Source organism: Metarhizium brunneum, chromosome 4, assembly GCF_013426205.1.
Source record: "Metarhizium brunneum chromosome 4, complete sequence".
NCBI lineage: Eukaryota > Fungi > Ascomycota > Sordariomycetes > Hypocreales > Clavicipitaceae > Metarhizium > Metarhizium brunneum.
The window spans coordinates 3,668,783-3,686,886 of NC_089425.1; the positions used below are offsets into that span (position 1 = coordinate 3,668,783).

The 18,104-nt window shown below is 51.1% G+C and overlaps 6 protein-coding genes and 2 non-coding genes across 8 annotated transcripts; 6 read left to right on the forward strand and 2 right to left on the reverse strand.

The window, feature by feature from the left end:
• Positions 1-28: 28 nt before the first annotated feature.
• TRI14_2 (Trichothecene biosynthesis protein 14) lies at positions 29-1,151 on the reverse strand (the record flags this gene model as incomplete). Its single annotated transcript, XM_014689819.1, has 2 exons — positions 29-902; positions 1,009-1,151. 2 exons carry the CDS (start codon positions 1,149-1,151, stop codon positions 29-31), a joined length of 1,017 nt encoding a protein of 338 aa, XP_014545305.1.
• A 1,064-nt stretch (positions 1,152-2,215) lies between these two features.
• G6M90_tRNA00000083 lies at positions 2,216-2,288 on the forward strand. Its single transcript has one exon. It is a non-coding gene; the product is annotated as a tRNA-Cys (tRNA).
• A 1,279-nt stretch (positions 2,289-3,567) lies between these two features.
• Positions 3,568-3,640, forward strand: G6M90_tRNA00000081. The gene has a single exon. It is a non-coding gene; the product is annotated as a tRNA-Cys (tRNA).
• A 984-nt stretch (positions 3,641-4,624) lies between these two features.
• On the forward strand, positions 4,625-6,119 carry cpaO_2 (Beta-cyclopiazonate dehydrogenase; the record flags this gene model as incomplete). The annotated part of the gene is made up of 3 exons (XM_066131079.1): positions 4,625-4,834; positions 4,890-5,337; positions 5,395-6,119. The coding sequence occupies 3 exons, from the start codon at positions 4,625-4,627 to the stop codon at positions 6,117-6,119; spliced, it is 1,383 nt and encodes a 460-aa protein (XP_065987255.1).
• Positions 6,120-8,905: 2,786 nt separating this feature from the next.
• On the reverse strand, positions 8,906-10,299 carry G6M90_00g078020 (uncharacterized protein; the record flags this gene model as incomplete). The annotated part of the gene is made up of 5 exons (XM_066131080.1): positions 8,906-9,056; positions 9,111-9,271; positions 9,347-9,457; positions 9,514-9,831; positions 9,895-10,299. 5 exons carry the CDS (start codon positions 10,297-10,299, stop codon positions 8,906-8,908), a joined length of 1,146 nt encoding a protein of 381 aa, XP_065987098.1.
• A 2,695-nt stretch (positions 10,300-12,994) lies between these two features.
• G6M90_00g078030 (uncharacterized protein) lies at positions 12,995-14,308 on the forward strand (the record flags this gene model as incomplete). Its single annotated transcript, XM_014689816.2, has 1 exon — positions 12,995-14,308. One exon carries the CDS (start codon positions 12,995-12,997, stop codon positions 14,306-14,308), a length of 1,314 nt encoding a protein of 437 aa, XP_014545302.2.
• A 1,069-nt stretch (positions 14,309-15,377) lies between these two features.
• On the forward strand, positions 15,378-16,367 carry G6M90_00g078040 (uncharacterized protein; the record flags this gene model as incomplete). The annotated part of the gene is made up of 1 exon (XM_014689815.1): positions 15,378-16,367. One exon carries the CDS (start codon positions 15,378-15,380, stop codon positions 16,365-16,367), a length of 990 nt encoding a protein of 329 aa, XP_014545301.1.
• Positions 16,368-16,762: 395 nt separating this feature from the next.
• Positions 16,763-17,590, forward strand: G6M90_00g078050 (uncharacterized protein; the record flags this gene model as incomplete). Its single annotated transcript, XM_014689814.1, has 1 exon — positions 16,763-17,590. One exon carries the CDS (start codon positions 16,763-16,765, stop codon positions 17,588-17,590), a length of 828 nt encoding a protein of 275 aa, XP_014545300.1.
• Positions 17,591-18,104: the final 514 nt, after the last annotated feature.

Genomic DNA, 18,104 nt, shown 5'->3' on the forward strand with positions numbered 1-18,104 from the left:
TTGCCCCAACACGCAACAAGCAGACGCATCAGACAAGAAGCTTTACGACCTCAGAAGTAATGTCGTAAAGGGGAAACTCGGTCCTGTTCCCGGAAAGCGTGTCAGGAACCTTGTTAGCCGCATCGCCAAACCACTCAGTCGAAACAAAGATGCGGCCTTCAATCTCCACCGAGGCCGTCGTGGAACCCCCCTCGTCCGCAAACTTGTTCGGCACAACACCCAGTCGCTGGGCAGACGTCCATTTGCCGTCGTCGGAGCGAAGCACCACCGTCCCCTCCAACTGCGACGACACGAGGAGCACCTTGCCCTCGAACTTTGACGGCAAATAGATGCCATCGGGCCTCTCGCCGATGCCGTCCTGCCCAACGGGCACGACGTCGGGAACGCCCTTGTCCGCCTTCATATCGAACCGCAAGAGTCTACTGCCCGTGTGCTCCGTGGCGAGCAGAATATCCCCCTTGGACGCCAGCCCCGTGAGCCCCTTCTTGGTGTGGTCCTTGTCATTGGTGAGGTACCACGGCGCCGCGGTCTTGCCGTCCTTGCTCACGCGGACGATGCTGCTCGGCCAGGTGCCCACGGCGAAGGAGTTCCCGCAGGCGTCGTGCTCGATGTCCTGGTAGCCGCTGTAGATGCCGTCGGTGACGGCGGTCAGGTTTGCCCGCCAGAGCTCCTGCCCGCGCGCGAGGTCGTACTTGACGAGGAAGTTGTCGCCGGAGATGTTTGCGCCGCGGGTGTCGAAGGCGGCGCCGGCGTTGACGATGACGGACAGGCGGCCGAGGGGGTCGACCTGGACGCCGCTGGCGTGGAGGACCGGGTCGTAGGAGAGCTTGTCGAAGGCGATGGTCTTTGTGACTTTGTTGGTGAAGGGGTTGTATACGGCGACTGTGGAATTGTACAGGACGCTGTATGATTTGAAATAGTTGTATTAGCCACTTGCGTACTTTGTTTTGTGGATATATGGATTTTGCGTTTTTACAGGGGTTGGGGAATTTTAGAAGCGGCATGTACCTGATGTACGCAAGACGGGTTTTGGTATCATAGTCGATATTCTCGGGGTACAATTGGTACGAGTTGATGACTATTTCTTTGCTTTGGACAGGGCCGGCTTGGGCGACGCCCGCGGCGAAAAGAGGTACGAGGGCAAATAACATTTTTGTTTCTTCTATGTTATTCGACCAACTGGGAAGAAATGCGGTTATATTTAGCCCGTTCAAGCTGTGACTTGCTGAGTGACTGCTGTTGCTAGCTGTCGAGATGGAGATGGAGGTGGTGCAGAATGAAATGAAATGTCCGACGCTGTAGAATAAATATATAGTTCTACTTTGTAATTTAACAGAGGTTTGATTGCGCCGAGAGTTGTGAATCTGCTATTATAAGCCCGAGTGGGATCTCGGGTGTAGCAAGGCTTACCTAGTTCGCAAACCCGATCCGATGCCAACGCAACTAGCCAAGTCCTTGTTGCTTGTAGAACCCAAGGTTACATTTGTAATCGCAGCAGAATAAATGCCCGCCAACGCATTCCTCTTGAAGTTAGTCTTTGCCGGGTGTTGCCGGCACACTGGGATGAGAGACTTGCAAGCAACCAACGGAGATTGACTCTTATACATGTGCCCGAGATTGTAGAATAGAGAGCGGCATTTACGTGTAAGCGGCAACATTAGTCGTCATGACTCTGGTTCAGCCTTGGCCCTTGGCCCTGAAACCTGCGTGCTCATTAAAGGAGCAGGAGGGCGTCGTAAAGCTCACCCGTGATAAGACCTCTCGGGGCCAAGCAACCAAGTTAGTTACCAACCCCTTATATTGACGTAATACCGGTGGGTGGACCACGGTTTGTCGGCAGTTGGTTGCGGGTTGCTAGAGCTCAAGTCATTCGCGCATGACGTCGATTTAAGCACAAGATGCCCATGATCCCCCACAACGCCGCGCCGATCAATCTGTAAGTGTCAACTTGTCCTTATTTATTGACCGCGCGGCCCCGTTTGTACTGTCAAGTCTGTTTTACAATCAACTAATAGCCTAGACTAGACTACGGCAATCGGTCGGGGCTTGAACGTGGGATTGTGGTTTGAAGGAGAGCAATTGCAAAGTATGTTGGATTGTATACATCAATTAAATAATACTATCTTACTTGCAAAAAAAAAAAGTGCTCTAAAGTGTTGAGAGGAGGAAAATGCAAAAAGAAGCGCGAGTGAGGACATCCCCACCACTATCCATTAGTCCGTGCCCGGATTTGAACCAGGGATCTACAGATTTGCAATCTGCCATCATAACCACTAGACCACACGGACGAAGGTAGCCAGTACGCTGTGTTCGACGCCCATTTAATACAACTTATAAGGACATTACAAATTGCGCGACAAATGCAGGGACGCGAGTTGCAAGATATTTACTCGCACAACAAGGGCCAGCGGCCAAGTGAAGTATTATTTTGATAATTTTTCAACTAAAGAATCATATAGATGGGCGATTCGTGAGTCGCTACTGACGTCATCGGGAGCCTTTTGCTCGACCAGCTCGCTAGCAGCTTTACAGATTCAATCCGCCACGTAATTCCAGGTGCCAAACCCGAGTCAGAAGCTTTTTGTCATGGTAGGTTCGTCTTTTATTCAACCATCCCGGCCGCTTTCCAGAATCAACTTGTGAATGAGTTTGTTTACTCTTTGATGATGCAACGACCTCACAAGATCGCTTGCACCAATACATGTCCAAAATGATGAGTGCTCTCCTGCAACAAAATCGCTAGTGTGCATCGTATTGAGCGTTCTTATTGACAGAAACTCCCACGAGATAGTACGACTTTTGCAGTTCTTACTGCTTTATATAAACGCTGCTACAAGCTCGCCTGTTCATCTGGATATTGTTGATTTCAGCGCGTTTGCCTCCTGAACCACATCATGACTCTGAAACAGCTTCGCTGGCCTCAGGTGTCTCCTCTGCTCGCGTCAAATGACGACGCGACGGCATGTGCTGAGCAGTTTCTGAATGCGTAAAAGGAAAATTCGCCGCGCCGGTCTGCTCGACGATGCAGCATTTTATGTTAACCTGATTGCGCGTCTTTCAGGACGCCTTTAGCGGTTGGGACCATGAAGGTACCGCGCGAGCTTTGTAACGCCGTGATTTCGCGTTGGAGGCGAAAGTCGGTGAACGAGCTCCAATAAACCTTTGGTTCCAAAAAAAAAATAAAATAAACACGCATAGCACGACTCGCAGTGACTCTGGCAACATAGTTGACTTCTACCATGGCAAAATGATTTTTTCGTTTCACAGACGGGAGGGGATACTCGATTCATGGGTTTACTTCATCTGACCGTCCTGAAAGGTGGCCACGCAAACCGTCTGGTGTACGGAGTCGTGGAAGGGACTCGGCGTGCATGCCCGCCCTCTTTCGCTGGACTTATTGACTGCCCCTGGAAAGGTGCAGTCCAGCGAGTCTCCTACAGAAAAACATGCAAGTAAGTGGCCAGTAAAAGAGATAACCGTCGTAGAAGCAGCTCCGGCATCAAGCACCTGGAAAATGATGTGCCAAGTCATAATGCATAATAAGGCCCCTTATGACATAATCAAGTAGTCCGTATGGTCTAGTGGTTAGGATGGCAGATTGCAAATCTGTAGATCCCTGGTTCAAATCCGGGTACGGACTGATTATTTTTTGCCTTTCCTGCCACCCACTCTACTTGGCGCTCTGCCGTACCCCGAGGATCCGCTACATTAAAGGCAATATTCCGAAAGGCTGGACGAACTCTAATAGGCCGAGCGGCTCACCTGGCGAAGCCCAACTTTTTATCCGGATTCCCAGTGTGTTGAAGAGTATGTATCTCCTGGTTTGGTACTTGGAAATAAACCTAAATAATACAGGCCCAAATGAGTAACTTGAAAGAAAAATATCTACTCAGTGACAGATTATTGTGCTACGAAGACTTGAGTGCAGTGGTGATTGACGTAGGTAAGCCAAAGTAGTTGCCGTACTTGAACAGAAATTAATGACGGATGCTGCCGAGATCTAGTTTTCAATAAGGCTACATCTCTGTGGAAACAGGTCGAATTCAATGATATTACGAGCAACGACCAGACATTGTAGGGACCATGTATATTTTCAATTTTGGCAATGTGACAGCAGGCTGGTTGAGTTCAAGGGAGAAGAACAGAAAGGGGGTTTGAGCAAGATTTGCATATAGCAACTGCGTAATTTCTGTTTAGTAACCTAGGCGAAACAAAAAAGCATTCATTACATGCATTAAACCGAGGCTGTGGCATATAAATCACTTTGCGGCCCTCCCTCATCCAACTATGCCTCTATTGTGTCTTGCATTTGACATCACGTCACGACTCTTGACCTACACGAATTCGTAATGATGGAGACTAGAGCCTCGTGTGGTTTCGCCGTTTGCACGTCTCTTCCTCTTGCCAGCCACGCCGTCTCGTAGCCATGCATTGTTCCAGCCCCGGTCGACGGGCCCCCGAACGTGGTTGGTCGAGTCTGATGTCATGTGACGCTTTGTAGATGCAGCAGTTGATGGAATTGGAACTACGGTACAACTACATGTCGATAGTAGCTGCGGGGAGCTTTTTTGGCGGCCTTTGCGCAATAAAGTTCCTTGATCAAAATACACCCACTGCCACTCTGATGCCTCCAGTCGATATAGACTTTCCATCTACAACGGTGAGATTATTAGTCTGTTCTCTCAGCCTGCTGGTAGCAATACATGCGCTTCCGAACGTCCTCTTCAAAGACGTCGTGATTGTTGGTGGTGGTGCTTCAGGCTCCTATGCCGCGGTCCGCCTTCGTGAAGACTTTGGAAAGTCCATTACTCTGGTTGAGAAGGACGAAATCCTCGTACGTCCTCACTGGTACCATGTAAGTGGGGGTGTTGGAGGCTCATTTCCAGCAGGGCGGTCACGTCGACTCGTACGTCGACACCAAGACGGGCACGCCGTACGACTTTGGCGTCAAGGAATTTATCCAGGCGGGCAACGCGACGGGTTTCTTTGATCGGCTGGGCGTCCAACGCGGCCGCAGCACCAAGACCCCCCTCAACACGACGTACATTGATTTCAAGAGCGGCAAGGTGCTGGACTTTGCGCCGCCCCCGTCCGCCGCCCAGCTCGACGCCTTGGCCGACTTTCTGCGCGTCGTCGAGCCGTGGGAGCATTTCTTGCAGCCGGGTTATTTCGACTTTCCGGAGCCAAGCCATATCCCCGGAGAGCTTCTCGTTCCCTTTGGCGACTTTGTGTCCAAGCATGGGCTTGAGCGTGCCATGCCATTCATCTACCAGACCACGGGTCTTGGGGTCGGCAACATGACCAGGGCAATTACACTGTTCGCGCTGCAGGCATTCGGTGCGTCCATGGCCCGGTCGGCTCTTGGGCTGTAAGATTCATTTGTACCAGCTTCAGGGCGGAATCAGGATCTATACGACGCCGTGGCCGCCGTCCTCGGCAGCGATGTCTTGTACGCCAGCAAAGTCGTCAACACTCTTCGCACCAACCTCGGCGTCATTGTCACAGTCAGGCACCTGAAGTCCCGGAGGCTCACTTACATTGCTGCCAAGGCTCTCTTGATTGCTATTGAACCGACAGGGGATAACACGGGGCCGTTTAGTCTGGACCCCGATGAGAAGCATATTTTCTCCAAGTTCACTTACACGCGCGAGTACACGGGCATCATTGACAATGCCGCCCTCGCTGCACACGCAAGCTACTTCAACCTTCCCTCCGACGCAGCGCCAAACAACTACCTGTCGTACCCTGAGCCGCCGTTCACTGCCCGCATCGACTACATGGGTTCGGGGCACTACTTCCGGGTGACTGTCATTGGCGACGACAAGCTTGACGACAAAGGTGCAAAGGCGTTGGTGGACAAGGACTTTGCGACTCTTGTCGATGCTCATGTGCTACGGGGTTCTGCTGCCGAAAAAGTCCACTGGGTGGCCTTTTCTACTCACGGACCGATGCATGCAAGAGTGTCAGTCGGGGATGTCCAGCGAGGCTTCTTCCAGAAACTGTACGCGTTGCAGGGGAGACGGTCGACTTGGTGGACTGGCGGCGCGTGGTCGGTCAATTTCCAGTCGGCGCTGTGGCAGTACGACGACATCATTGTGCCCATGATGCTTTGGGGGTAGACGGCGACGTGTGGATTGTCCCCAAGTCGTGCCACACTACGACTTTGTGTGTTCATGTAAATAGCTAGACTGCTTACAAGACACTCTGAGTCCAACTTGAACTGGCATCAAAAAGGAGGAAGGAAAATGGTTGTTGGCGTTGATGAGGAGAGTTCAACCGAGGCATTCTGACGGTCTAACCCAATCATGTTGTCGACGGCTCAGCTCTCTCAGGGTCGCCATCACATACGGGCACCTGTCTTTGGAGTATCTACTGTTTCTTGATTGGCGGTATGCTGTGCCGAGTAGGGGACTGTCTCGTATTGTTCTGTGCGGTCCCACATTGTCGAGTCATCCGTTGTGGTGTCGTTACTTTTGCTTTGATTCGCAAGGTTTTAGTTGACGTGTCTTGCCTCGGGCCAGGTGGCTCGAACAGCTATGTAACACGATGTGATGACTAGGATGCGAGGGCTGAATATGTCTTGCCAGTAGGGATTACTTGGTATGCAACCCAGCATAATCCTGAACCGGGAAGACCTACGGAAGGCACTCTTATACCACCATAATTGCGGATATGTCGTTGTCTGTCAGAAAGCTCTATCCAAGTATATAAAGAGATCAGCCATATCTGGTTTATCTGTACGTGACAAATGTGTCTGGCAGTATTCTTGGCAATGTCTTGTTCTAACTGGCTGCTAGAGATCGATCACACTATAACAAACTGTCAAAGGTGTGGCTGTCATTGACCAGGTAGATACGGAGTACGCGGGGCCTGAATACGATACATCGAAAAAGACGACGAGGAAATGAAAGAAATCCCGCTGATGTATGCAAAGCAATGGCGGCTTGACATGTCATTTTTTTGTGCCAAAAGGCATCGATGTTTGTCCCCGTATCACAGATGGCGAGACACCATGATGACAGTAGATGCTGTCTCACAATGCTATCGCCGTCGTCATGGGTGTGATTCGAATCAAGACCTTAGGAGCTATGTATTAGTCAGAAGCAATTTCCAAAAAGCAAACTTATTCGCAAGTCACGTAAAATGTGTTTGTTAAAGCGCTTACTGGGGGCCTACAGCGTCAGTATAAAGCCATGATCGAGGACCATGGCCTTATTTACTTGTATTGCAAAACATCATTCAACCAGACTTTTGTTGAACCCACCTTATCCTAATGTTGCTAACAGTATTGCTATATGGTGCTCTGGCACTTACCAAAGCAGCAAGGGCCCATGACCTCCCAAAGTTAAGGCTACCATAGGGTATAATGGAAGCCCAGAAGTACGAACCAGATCCAAATGTGGGTGAGGAAATGCTGCTAATGAAACAGAACAAGAGTCTCAGCGCGGTTTTCTGACCCATCAAAGATTTACCTCTTTAAAAACGTGCGATTCGGTGCCGAACCTCCTCGGTTTTCCGCCCCGTCACCCCCGAACTGGAAGGATGATGCCTTGCAGAGAGAAAACCGGAGCGTCACTTGCCATCAGATGAAAACTAAGAAATTAAAAGACCCCCTGGGGGCAGAAACCCGCTGGGAACCCCCGATGAAACGGCGCGGTCGCCCGTGGATGGCGGCGGTGATGTACACTCGGGCGTTGTGAGGGTGCAGGTAGGAGGCTCGCCAGAAGAAGAATTTCATCATGTTGTTAATGAGCATAATACGAGGTCAATCTGTTCGTTTTGGCAGGATATAGCTCGGTTGATTGCTGAGAATGCTGGCCACCAGACGAGAGGGGATCTGTAAAGGTTCGGAATCTGTGGTACCGCTGGTGTTTATGTGATTCGTGCCCGGGGGCAAAGCTCAGCTCTGGCGATATTTTCGACATTTGAACACTCAATGGGAATATGTATCAGAGAAGCTCAATATAAAGCAAGCCGGCTGAGTATATAGAGGAATCAGAATACAAACGTCTCCCGCTTTTCTGCCTTTGTCTAACGGGTTGATGGATCAAATGTTGAATCCAAAGCTCCGAGATGCGTAGCTTGCCTTGCTGCTGCAAAAAGCCTCTGATACATTTTCTACCTCGCCCTCGCCTTCATCTGGTGGCAGTTCCTGGTGGATCTTTGATTCCGAGCTTGGTTTGCTGCGCGAAACTTGGGCCCTGCGCCCGAAAAGACTCGCCTAGTTTCTGCACACATTACTAATATGGAAGAGATATTTCTAATTCTGTGCGGTGGGCGTGAAATTTATACTTGTCTTGCGTTTTCCTACTGGTACTCTAGGGCAGTCTTTGCCTACCTCAACCACAACACCAGACAGCCATTTGCAATGCCACCTAAACGCCCGCTAATATGGACAAAGGAACAGGCGTCATATGGTTACACAAAGGCTACAGTCACAGGATGAGGGAAGAAGACCCTCACCGACTTCTTATATAAATAGACCTCTTTGGTTCCTCAAGGCTTCGAGGAAAACCAAGGACCTTTGATACCAAAGACTGTTATTTGATGAATTGAGTCATGTTGCTCCAAGCCTTTAGCCCTTGTCATAACACGCAAGCGACACGATGTCCTCCCCATCTCCGGCTAGCAGTGCTCTACCGTTGGTGAACAATGTCCCGCAGCTTAGGCATATCAGGCACGAGGGATACCTGGACAAGTCTCCATCACCTCTCCACGACAGATCATCTCATGTAGGAGGGCTGCAAGTTTTCCAAATCTCGCGGCGTTAGCGTTTTCGGAGACTCGGCACGCAAGACAGGGCTGCCCGCTGACATCTGGCGCCATGTCTTGCTCTCTCATCGACCAGAGACTAGTGAGTCGTGACGGCCAACGCGGTGTTGCGCGACTGTTCATCTCGCAACAACTACACACCCAACGATACTTTGAGACGGCCTTTGCACACGGGCGCGAAGTAGTCGCGAATCTCCATGTCCTCCTCTCTGGTTCCACGCAGGACGGGCCGAAAGTTGGTGAAAAAGGCAGCAAACAGCAGGTAAAGTTCGGCATACGCAAGACTCCCTACTAGTTAGCAAGGTGTTTCTTTACAAGGAAAGCTGTATACGCCATACTTGATGCCAATGCAAGAGCGAGACCCTCTGGAGAAGGACAACATGTATCGGTCCAATTCCCCCTTCTGGTCATTCACCCATCGCTCTGGTCTAAAGGTTTTGGGGTCCGGAAAGATTGTCGGGTCAAAGTGGTACACCCAATGGCTAAGAGATATAGACGTCTAGTAGAAGAAGAAGAAAATAAAAAGAATTAGTTTCGTAAGCTAACGTGGAAGAAGAACTCGCCCGAGTCTGACCTTTGGTGGGATCCGGCGTCCGCAGAGAAACGCCCCTTCGTCGGGTGTGATGCGCGGTAATTTGCCTGGTGCACCGAGAGAAAACCGCAAGGATTCTTTGATGATGCCGGTCTGGAATTATAATCTAAGTACTATGGAATACAACGAGCCGGAAGGTATACACGTACAAGGTATGGCAATTGTCGCAGCGTATCCAGGGGAGGAAGTTTGCGCTTGTCAGGAATGGCATGGGAAAGTTCGTCCTGCAGCGTCTCCAGTACGTGGCGGTTATTCAAAGCATAAAATGTTCCGAGTGTCAGGGTCAGCGAAGGGGCTGTATTCCCGGCGGACAACAGCACAGTGGCTTCCGATACTAGATCGCGCATCGGAAGGGGAGGTCCGAATTTCTCTTGGTCGGGATCCATCAACATGTCGAGCATTGTTGGATAGAGCAGTTGGTCGTCTTGCTTCCTCTGTTTGAGGTCTAGGATCAGTTTTTCGCAATGCTAAGCACACGGAAACATGAGCACAAGTCGTACAAGCGCAAAGGCAAAGCAAAAATGTCTCACGTCTTGAATATCAAAAATAAAGCTGATTCCTAAATACTTCAACCAGGGGCGCGGCAGGCAAGAGGCGAGGTTCCATACGAGTGTGAAGAGGAGATGAAAGTTTTTGGCGAGGAACGATGTCATGATTGCTGCATCCATGTGCACGGCTGGAGGATAGTTGAAACGTGGATAGTCGAGAGCCTCCAAGGGGCTGTGGAATGCGTATCCAAGCAACACGTCGGACGTGACGCAGCGATAGGCCAGAGACAAGTCTATAATCTCGCTGTGACTTCTGTGCCGGTCGAGGAGGTCAATGAACCTCCACACCGACTTTTCCATGACGTGCTGAGCATTGTCAATGGCGCCCTTGGATAGTCGGGGTTGGAGCAGGTCTCGACGAGGTCTTGCCTGCTTCAACGTGGCCATGGTGAAGTGGGAACCGTCAAAGGGGAAACCGTAAAATCTGGGGTCTTTTTCAAAGCGACTTCCGACTTTGAAGACGGTGCTATAGGCCTTTATATCTCGGATGTGAAGCTCGTTGGGCTCTGTCCTTACTATCGGTCCTGTGTGGACTTTTGATTGGCATAATCACAACAGATGCTTGGGCTTTAAATGCCCTTAGTACTTACCATACTCGTCGTGTAGATATTCCAGATGCCTTATAAAATTGCCGCCTCGAACGAAATTAAAATAATGTGAATACAACGAGGTGGATGCAGCTAGTTTTGGGCCGGGGAATCGTGAAAGAGGGTGGAAGCATATCCTGTATATCGTGAGAGGGATCCAGTAGACGAGGACCAGGGCAGGTAGCAAGGCTATAGCTGAGAATCTGGGGACGAAGAAATCCATCATTTGAGACGTGAGTGTTTAGACCATGAGTGTGACAAGGGCTAATGTTTAGGGGCTTGGAACAGTATTCGATATTCAGCTAATACCGCGCTTTGATATCGAGGGTCCTCGGTTTTCCTAAAGGCCTCGAGGGGCAGATGACCCTCATATATCGAACCCCGGTGAATGGGCCGGCATAGGTGCCTAAGGCCTCTACTAGGTCTCGAGACCTTGTGTAACTGCCGTCATGTGCGGTCAATTCAAGGCACTCCGTACGGCCCGCGCCTTTATGGCGACGTGGCATCCGTGTAACTGTCACACGGTTACACAAGGACTACGGTCATGAGACCTAGGAAAAAGCCCCTCACCGGCTTCTTGTAGTTAAAGACCCCTTTAGTCAATGAGGCCTTGAGGAAAACCAAGGACCTTTGATACCAAAGACTGTTAGTAGATGAATTGATTTATTGCTGCAAGCCGAAGCCCTTGTCACAGTAACAACGAGCATGAAAGTTTGGGGAAACATGTTGCGAAAATAGCAGCGGAGGGGTTGTGGGCAATTGATTTATACTTATTCTAGGAACGAATTTATATCCTTGGCCACCCGTTCAAGCGCGTCGACGTCATGTTGCAGCATTTCGCTGCCCAACGAAGCCCCGTCACAACAAAGGCATTCATACGGGTTACATACACAAAGAGAGGGGCCAGAGGTCTCTATAAATACAAGAAATCGGTGGGGACTAGCGCCCGAGGCAGCCCTCGCTCAAGGTGCGACTCTGGTTCCCGTGATATCTTTTGCTGTTGTGTAACCTTGAACGTCCAATGCCTTTGGCCAGGCCCTGACCGTGTGACAACCCCTCACTTTGCCGACTCTCTGTATAAACAGGGCCTTCGACGATCCGAAGAGAAGCGGTAGATCGAACGTCGCAGTCCCCTATTATCCAGCCACCCAGCCCTTGGTACGATCGGGATGGAGCATCGCCAACTATACTTTTCTCTTGGCAAGAGATGGTTTAAGAACGCGACTGGCTGCATGTTTCTACAGGTAGCTACATGTCCATTACTCTACGACGTCTTCCAAGACTGTTGCTCCATGAGTCAGGTACTATGTGGTGATGAGCACATAAAATTCAATCCAAATAGCCAACGACCCTGAAACGGAGGGGCTCTTTGCGTACTCATCCTGTAGATATTCCTGTTGAGCCCAACAGGCGATAATTGGAGGTCCGATGGTCATGATATTTGCTTTTTCTGGGCCTGAAGATTGGGGCTAGGATGAGGGCCATCACACGCGTCTTTGGGTGCTCCAGCAGGGTATGAAAAGGCCCAATTTGAAAATTCAAGCTAAAAGTAGTAACTCAAGGTCCTTTAAACCAATTATAAGTTGATTTGAGGCTTGTAATTGCGGTATGGCAGCACTCAGGGACACCAGACTCATGAAAGAAGCAAAGTTAAAAGGCACATTGTTTCCCCTTTTCGCTTTGCTTAATAAAGGGATTGATCACACGGCCCGTTTACGGCACTACCCCTCACCAGACGTTACCGACTCTCTGTAAACAGGGCCGAGGTCGGATTACATTGTCTCCCGCATGGAGAGCCTCAAGAACCAGAGATCTTTGAGAAGCCAAGGGCTTTTGATGATCTGAAGAGAAGCTGCAGATCGAATGTTGCAGCCCCCAAAGGGCCGCGTCCTCCTCGGTCTTTGTTGGCGATGAGGGCCGAACGAGGAACTATTGACGCGGGAGCGTCAGTCTCGACTCTCGAGACGCAATACTTCTCGCTAATCTCGTGGGTTTTGCGGCAAGTGGGCACTGGGACGAGGATTATGGGCCGACGCGGCAGACCTGTGACATGATTGAGCCAATCCCCAACGTAATAAGACGCAAGGTAGCATATATTGGAATAGCTTTTCAGAGTCGGCCCCGTCGGCAGCTCGACCAAGACGAATTGGGACCGAAGAGACACGTACGAATAGTTGGCGTTGCGTGCGAATCTCTGTAGTGCTCACTATATAATACACCTTGTCGGGTATGTTGCGAAAGATGAGCACACAGAATTCCATCCAAATAGCCAACCGAGGGGCTCTGCCGATGCCATCAAGATGCAGCCCAAGATGAAGAGCAGCACCTGCGGCAATCTATTGAGTACATTCTACATGACGCGCAGCCAGTGCATTGAAGCCGCTCGACGCACACGCACGCAGAGATGCCCTCAGTGCCGGACCATGAATACGTCGTGCGGAGAGACATGGGAGCGCATTACAACTGCAATTCGACTTTCCGGAAAAAGGCACAGCATGCCCGAGACAGTCTTGAGCTTTGCCACCATGCTGGACCTTCTCATACACCTCTACAGCCGCCCAGGAGACGCTTATGCCGCCGTTGATCGTCTGACGATGCCCACGGACCGCTGTTTTGGTGACCTGCAGAGGCAGCTGCAATCCTTTCTCAGGCTAGACGGGAGCAACACGGTGCAGCTTCTTCTCCACGGAGCCATGGCCGACATGGGCTACGAGCCCGACCGCCAGAAACAGTTGGACCCAACGGCCGTGGAGATGTATACTTCGTTGCTGACCGCGCTCATCCAAAGCCGCAGCCATGACGCGAGCCTGAAAACACCGCTCCTACGCAGCGCCGCCAGCCTCCGGATCTCGGGCGAGGTCACGCTCGCCATGGTCCTGTTTGCAAGCTGCTGGTTCTCCGAGTACGACCCGTCCTCCGTCCCCCCGGTGATCAAGGTGTGGTGCGCGTGGCTGCCGTCGCGGCAGTCGGACGACCAGGAAGCCGGCGTGAACCCCGAGAAGCACATGTACGTCGGCGCCGGGCCGCACGACGCGCGGGACGAGCTGCCGAGGCACAACGGCCGCGGCGTGGTCAACTTTGCGCTCCGGAGCATGGTGCCCCGGGCCCGCCACGAGGGCGCCTGGGACGTGGCTGCTTTCCGCGACGTCATGGCGTTCCGGAGCGGGATGCTGGTGGCGGACTGCGTGTCGCGGGACAACCGTGACATAGCGGCCTTTATCCAAGTCGCCGGGCAGTTTCCGGCGCTGCTGGACCCTTCCGAGACAAGGGACGTATGGTCCGGCCACCCGATCGTCCATCTCGGGCGCGCCGCCATGTATATACGACAGATCAAGCACCTCGTTGTCTGTTCGGGACGCCCGCGGGAGATGGGCATCGTGTTTGGCTTGCTGTATGCGCTGTCGAGCCCCCGGCACAACAAGTACATACGGGGGTTGGTGTCTCCGAGTCCGTCGCAGTCGGTGGTCTGCTGCCCTGCCCCCTTTTGCGGCGCCGATGCGTTGCCATGCGACTTGGACAGGCCCCTGCCCGTTGACGAGGGTGGCGCTTCGACAAATCCGGTGCGGCTTCTGGTCGCGTCGATAGTTCAGGAGGGGCTGGATGCCGAGGCATGGCAGGAAAACATCAATCGTCGCCTGCGGCTCTGCCATGAGTGGTCTCGTGGGATGCATGGCCATTTAGGACCGTATGATCCTGTCAGCGCCGCCAGGGCCGTGGCGCCGACATGTATACGGATCCTCATGCGCATAGCCGAGCTCTGTGGTTGCGACATGACGTCTGGCATGGGAGGCCGTGCCGAGGGTTTGTAAAGGTATAAGTGTGTGCGGCTACATGGGGCTATTACAAAGCCACAAGTGTAGTAAATATGGCCACGTCTGACATGGCTTATAAGTGGCCAGCTTGAAGAGTTGTCGGGTTAGCGTTTATTATGTTAGTCACGAGGCTATATAAATGTTACACGAATGTCACGTTGCCATAAAGGCACGGGCCATACCTTGAACATCACGATAGATACACAAGGGCTCGAGTCCTAGTGGACATCGAGGCCTCAGACACCTAGGCCGGCCCTCTCACGAGTCTCACCGCTGTTTGATATAAATAAGGGTCATCCGCCCTTCGACGTCTTGAGAAAACCAAGGACCTTTCATATTTAAGCGAAGTATTAGCTGAATATTGATTAATGTTCCAAGCCCTTGAACACAAGCCCTTGTCACAATAAACCCGTGAATTCAGCAGCTTGACAACAAGTTGCGGCACTTGACGACTTAGACCCCTTGCTCTGCTACGAGACGTTGTATTCGGGATTCTTTAAGCTGAAAACTCATGGTGTGGCATATGTGTAGGTCGATGCGTGTGTAAGCGTTTAGAATCCTATTGGTTTTAAATATTACCTTGATAGCCAAAGTCACCAGAGCTAATACGATATATCTGTCAGATGTTATGTTAGAGATAGGCATGAAAAACAATCAGATCTCCACCATAGAAGACAAAAAACAAAAGGGCCTAGAATCTACTTGACTTGCTACTGGAGGGAATTCATGAAGATAAATGCTACAGATCTTCTGAACATTTTCTCCTTGGCATGAAAACGTAGCAGCGTAACGTAGCTGCCATGTCTGGCCGCTTCTATGCATACAGAGCCGAGGGAATATTCTGATACCTCACTTGATAATAGCTCATATTATCGCATAAAGAGGAGAAATTTTAGCTTTTTCGTAGTTAACTTAATTGCTTCTTCGCACTTACAAGGGCGCGGGGTGAGGTCATTCAAGCTGATGACTAGTCACGTGCGAGCTGCGCGAATGGCTCCAGACGCGAACGCTGCACGTGTTTCGTTCGGCAACTTCACCTCGCCATGTATTGCGCAAGACGAGGAAAATGGACAAGCACCCTCATCTCACGTACCCAAAACTAAACCTCAACGACCATACCCTAGATGATAACCTGCCTCCCTTGCAAGCTCAACCTCAAAACGACTCCCTCGACCCACCGCCTACTGCAAGCCTCGGTGCCCTTGACCGTCTCCCAATAGAATTACTTCAGGAGATTCTCATCCAACTTGACTTGAGCACTTTCATGGCGTTCCGATGCACCAATAGACGAGCTAAGGAGTTGGCCGACCATCTTCCACAATACAAGGCCATTACCACCAACGCAAGGTATGCGCTACGTGGTATCCTGAGAATTGGAACGAGCAGGTGGATTACCTGTAAAAGTCTCTTCGACAAGTTACGCACATCAGCTTGCGAACAATGTGGCGATTTCGGCGGTTACCTCTATATTCTCACTTGCAGACGGGTTTGCTTCCTCTGTTTTACACAGGACAAGAGATACCTACCACTGCGGCCCAACCAGGCGTGCCGGAAGTTTGGATTGGAGAGAGCCATCATTCAAACACTGCCTTGCATGAGAGTCATACCTGGCATATACTCGCCAACCGAAAAGAAGGCTACTACAACTACCTTGGTTGACTATGAGTCCGCCTTTGATGCTGGCATCGCCCGGCACGGGTCGTCGGGCGCCATGGATGAATTCGTGGCAGGTGTCGCGGCAAAGAAACTCCAAGCTCATAGAATGAGGGTGATGCAAGGACAACAGTCCGGATCTTCACGTCGCACGCGGATGCCTCCGGTGGCGGATCCCTTTGATATGCAATCGGCAAATCCACTTCGATTCGTGGCGATTGTTCGCGTGCCGTGGCTGAACAGAACGTCGCAGGATGGGGTGGAATGGGGCTTTTATTGTGTTGGCTGTGGGAGGTCCAGGGACTTTCCCCTTCATTGGAGGCGGCAATTCGCGCCAGAATCTTTTGATCAGCACATAATACAATGTGGGGATATAATTGATGGAAATCATCAAGCAGCCTAAATCTAAAAGGAAGCAGAAGAAACCCACATGGACGGAACGAGGTGGAGTGATGCTGGGAAGCACTAGCGAAATTCTTCATACTTCTTACAACCACACGATTGCCCTTTACACGGCCCGGCCAGGCTGACTTGAGCGCTGCTGCATTTCACCCGTGCCATAAGAATAGATTGAACCAACATTGAGCGAGTTGATGCTTGTCAAGCTCTAATGCGGGGCAACTTGGTTGTAGGCGGCAACATTGACGAGTCTGCAGATGCGCTGTGCCAGAAGAGATCAATGCACTTCCAACTGACCAATCAATCCACCCGCCTGATATCAGTTGCCCAGATTGACCACTTCCTGACCAGACCAGACCACTGTCAACCACATCAAGAGAGCACCAGACACTGCCAACGATGGCTAGCAGGCCCCCCAATCTCCAACTACTTCAAGCAAGCGTTGATCCCGATGACGAAAGCGAATTCCGTCTCCTCGTCAACAACAGTCTGGTCAAATACATCACCATTGATGCCGGCATATTTAGCCAAGATGACATGTGCTTCGAGCCTTCTCTCGTCTCCCTGCTTCCACCTCTTCCACCCGGGGACTGGAACCAGGGCCGAATCTCGCGCAATCCCGAGACGGGGGCTCCTCACTTTTCCGCCATCTCCAACAAAAACCTCCCCGGAATCACCAAGACCTGGCATCCCACTCAAATCGACCACCTAGAGTTTCACATGGGACAAAAACTCCGCTCCAACGTCTACGAGGCTACGTCTCCCCGCTTCAGGTCACCGGTTGTCACCAAGTTCGCCCGATTCCCATGGGAGGTGCCTCTGCTGGAAGCCGAGACCGCAGCTTATCAATGGATAGAGGGCTACCAGATTGGCCCGGATTTCCTTGGACACCTGACTGAGCAAGGCAGGGTTATTGGGTTTGTCATGGCCCGCATTGATGACTGTCGTCATGCCACACCGGAAGATTACACTCTGTGTTATCGGGCTTTGTCAAAACTTCACCAGTTGGGCATTAAACATGGGGATACCAACAAGCATAACTTTCTCATTCACAAAGGGAAGGCGACGCTCATTGATTTTGACAACGCTTCACGGGCCGTCAGTGCCCAAGAGCTAGAAACGGAGCTTGGCGGGCTGCGAAACCAGTTATCAGATATGTCTGGACGGGGGGGTCAAGTTATTGAAACTAGTTTCATAGAATGTACTGATTTAGACACGAGGGAATAATCACTCCTGCGGTGTCAGTGGCCTATATTACATGTGATAAGCGAGACTAGGGGATGAGAATTCATTCAACAGATGGTAACTCGGCTCATTGCCCTCCTTCATCACCAGATTATGGGCCAAAATGCTTCAGCAGTTCTCTAGAAAGAATGTAATATAAGCCACCCCCTAAAAACTACCATATATGCGGAGGAAATGCTTCGCCCAGAGTTGAACTTGACTGAATCAAGTGGCCAATCCCTTCATTCAGTACGCCACCGTAAAATCTCTTCAAATACCCTCATTCCACCTTAGATGCTAGGAGAATATCAAGTCGCGAGCGTAAGGCTCGACTCGCCCATGCTGTGGGTCTGAACCCCTTAGCTTTGGTTAGACAATTACACGGCATTCATATGTTGGACATACAGTGGCTTGGCTTCTCACACACGAGCGTGTTAAAGGGAGCGAATGAATGAACAAACGAACGGAAAAGAGTATCCATTTATAGTTGACGCTCCTTTTCGACAATCGTAAAGGT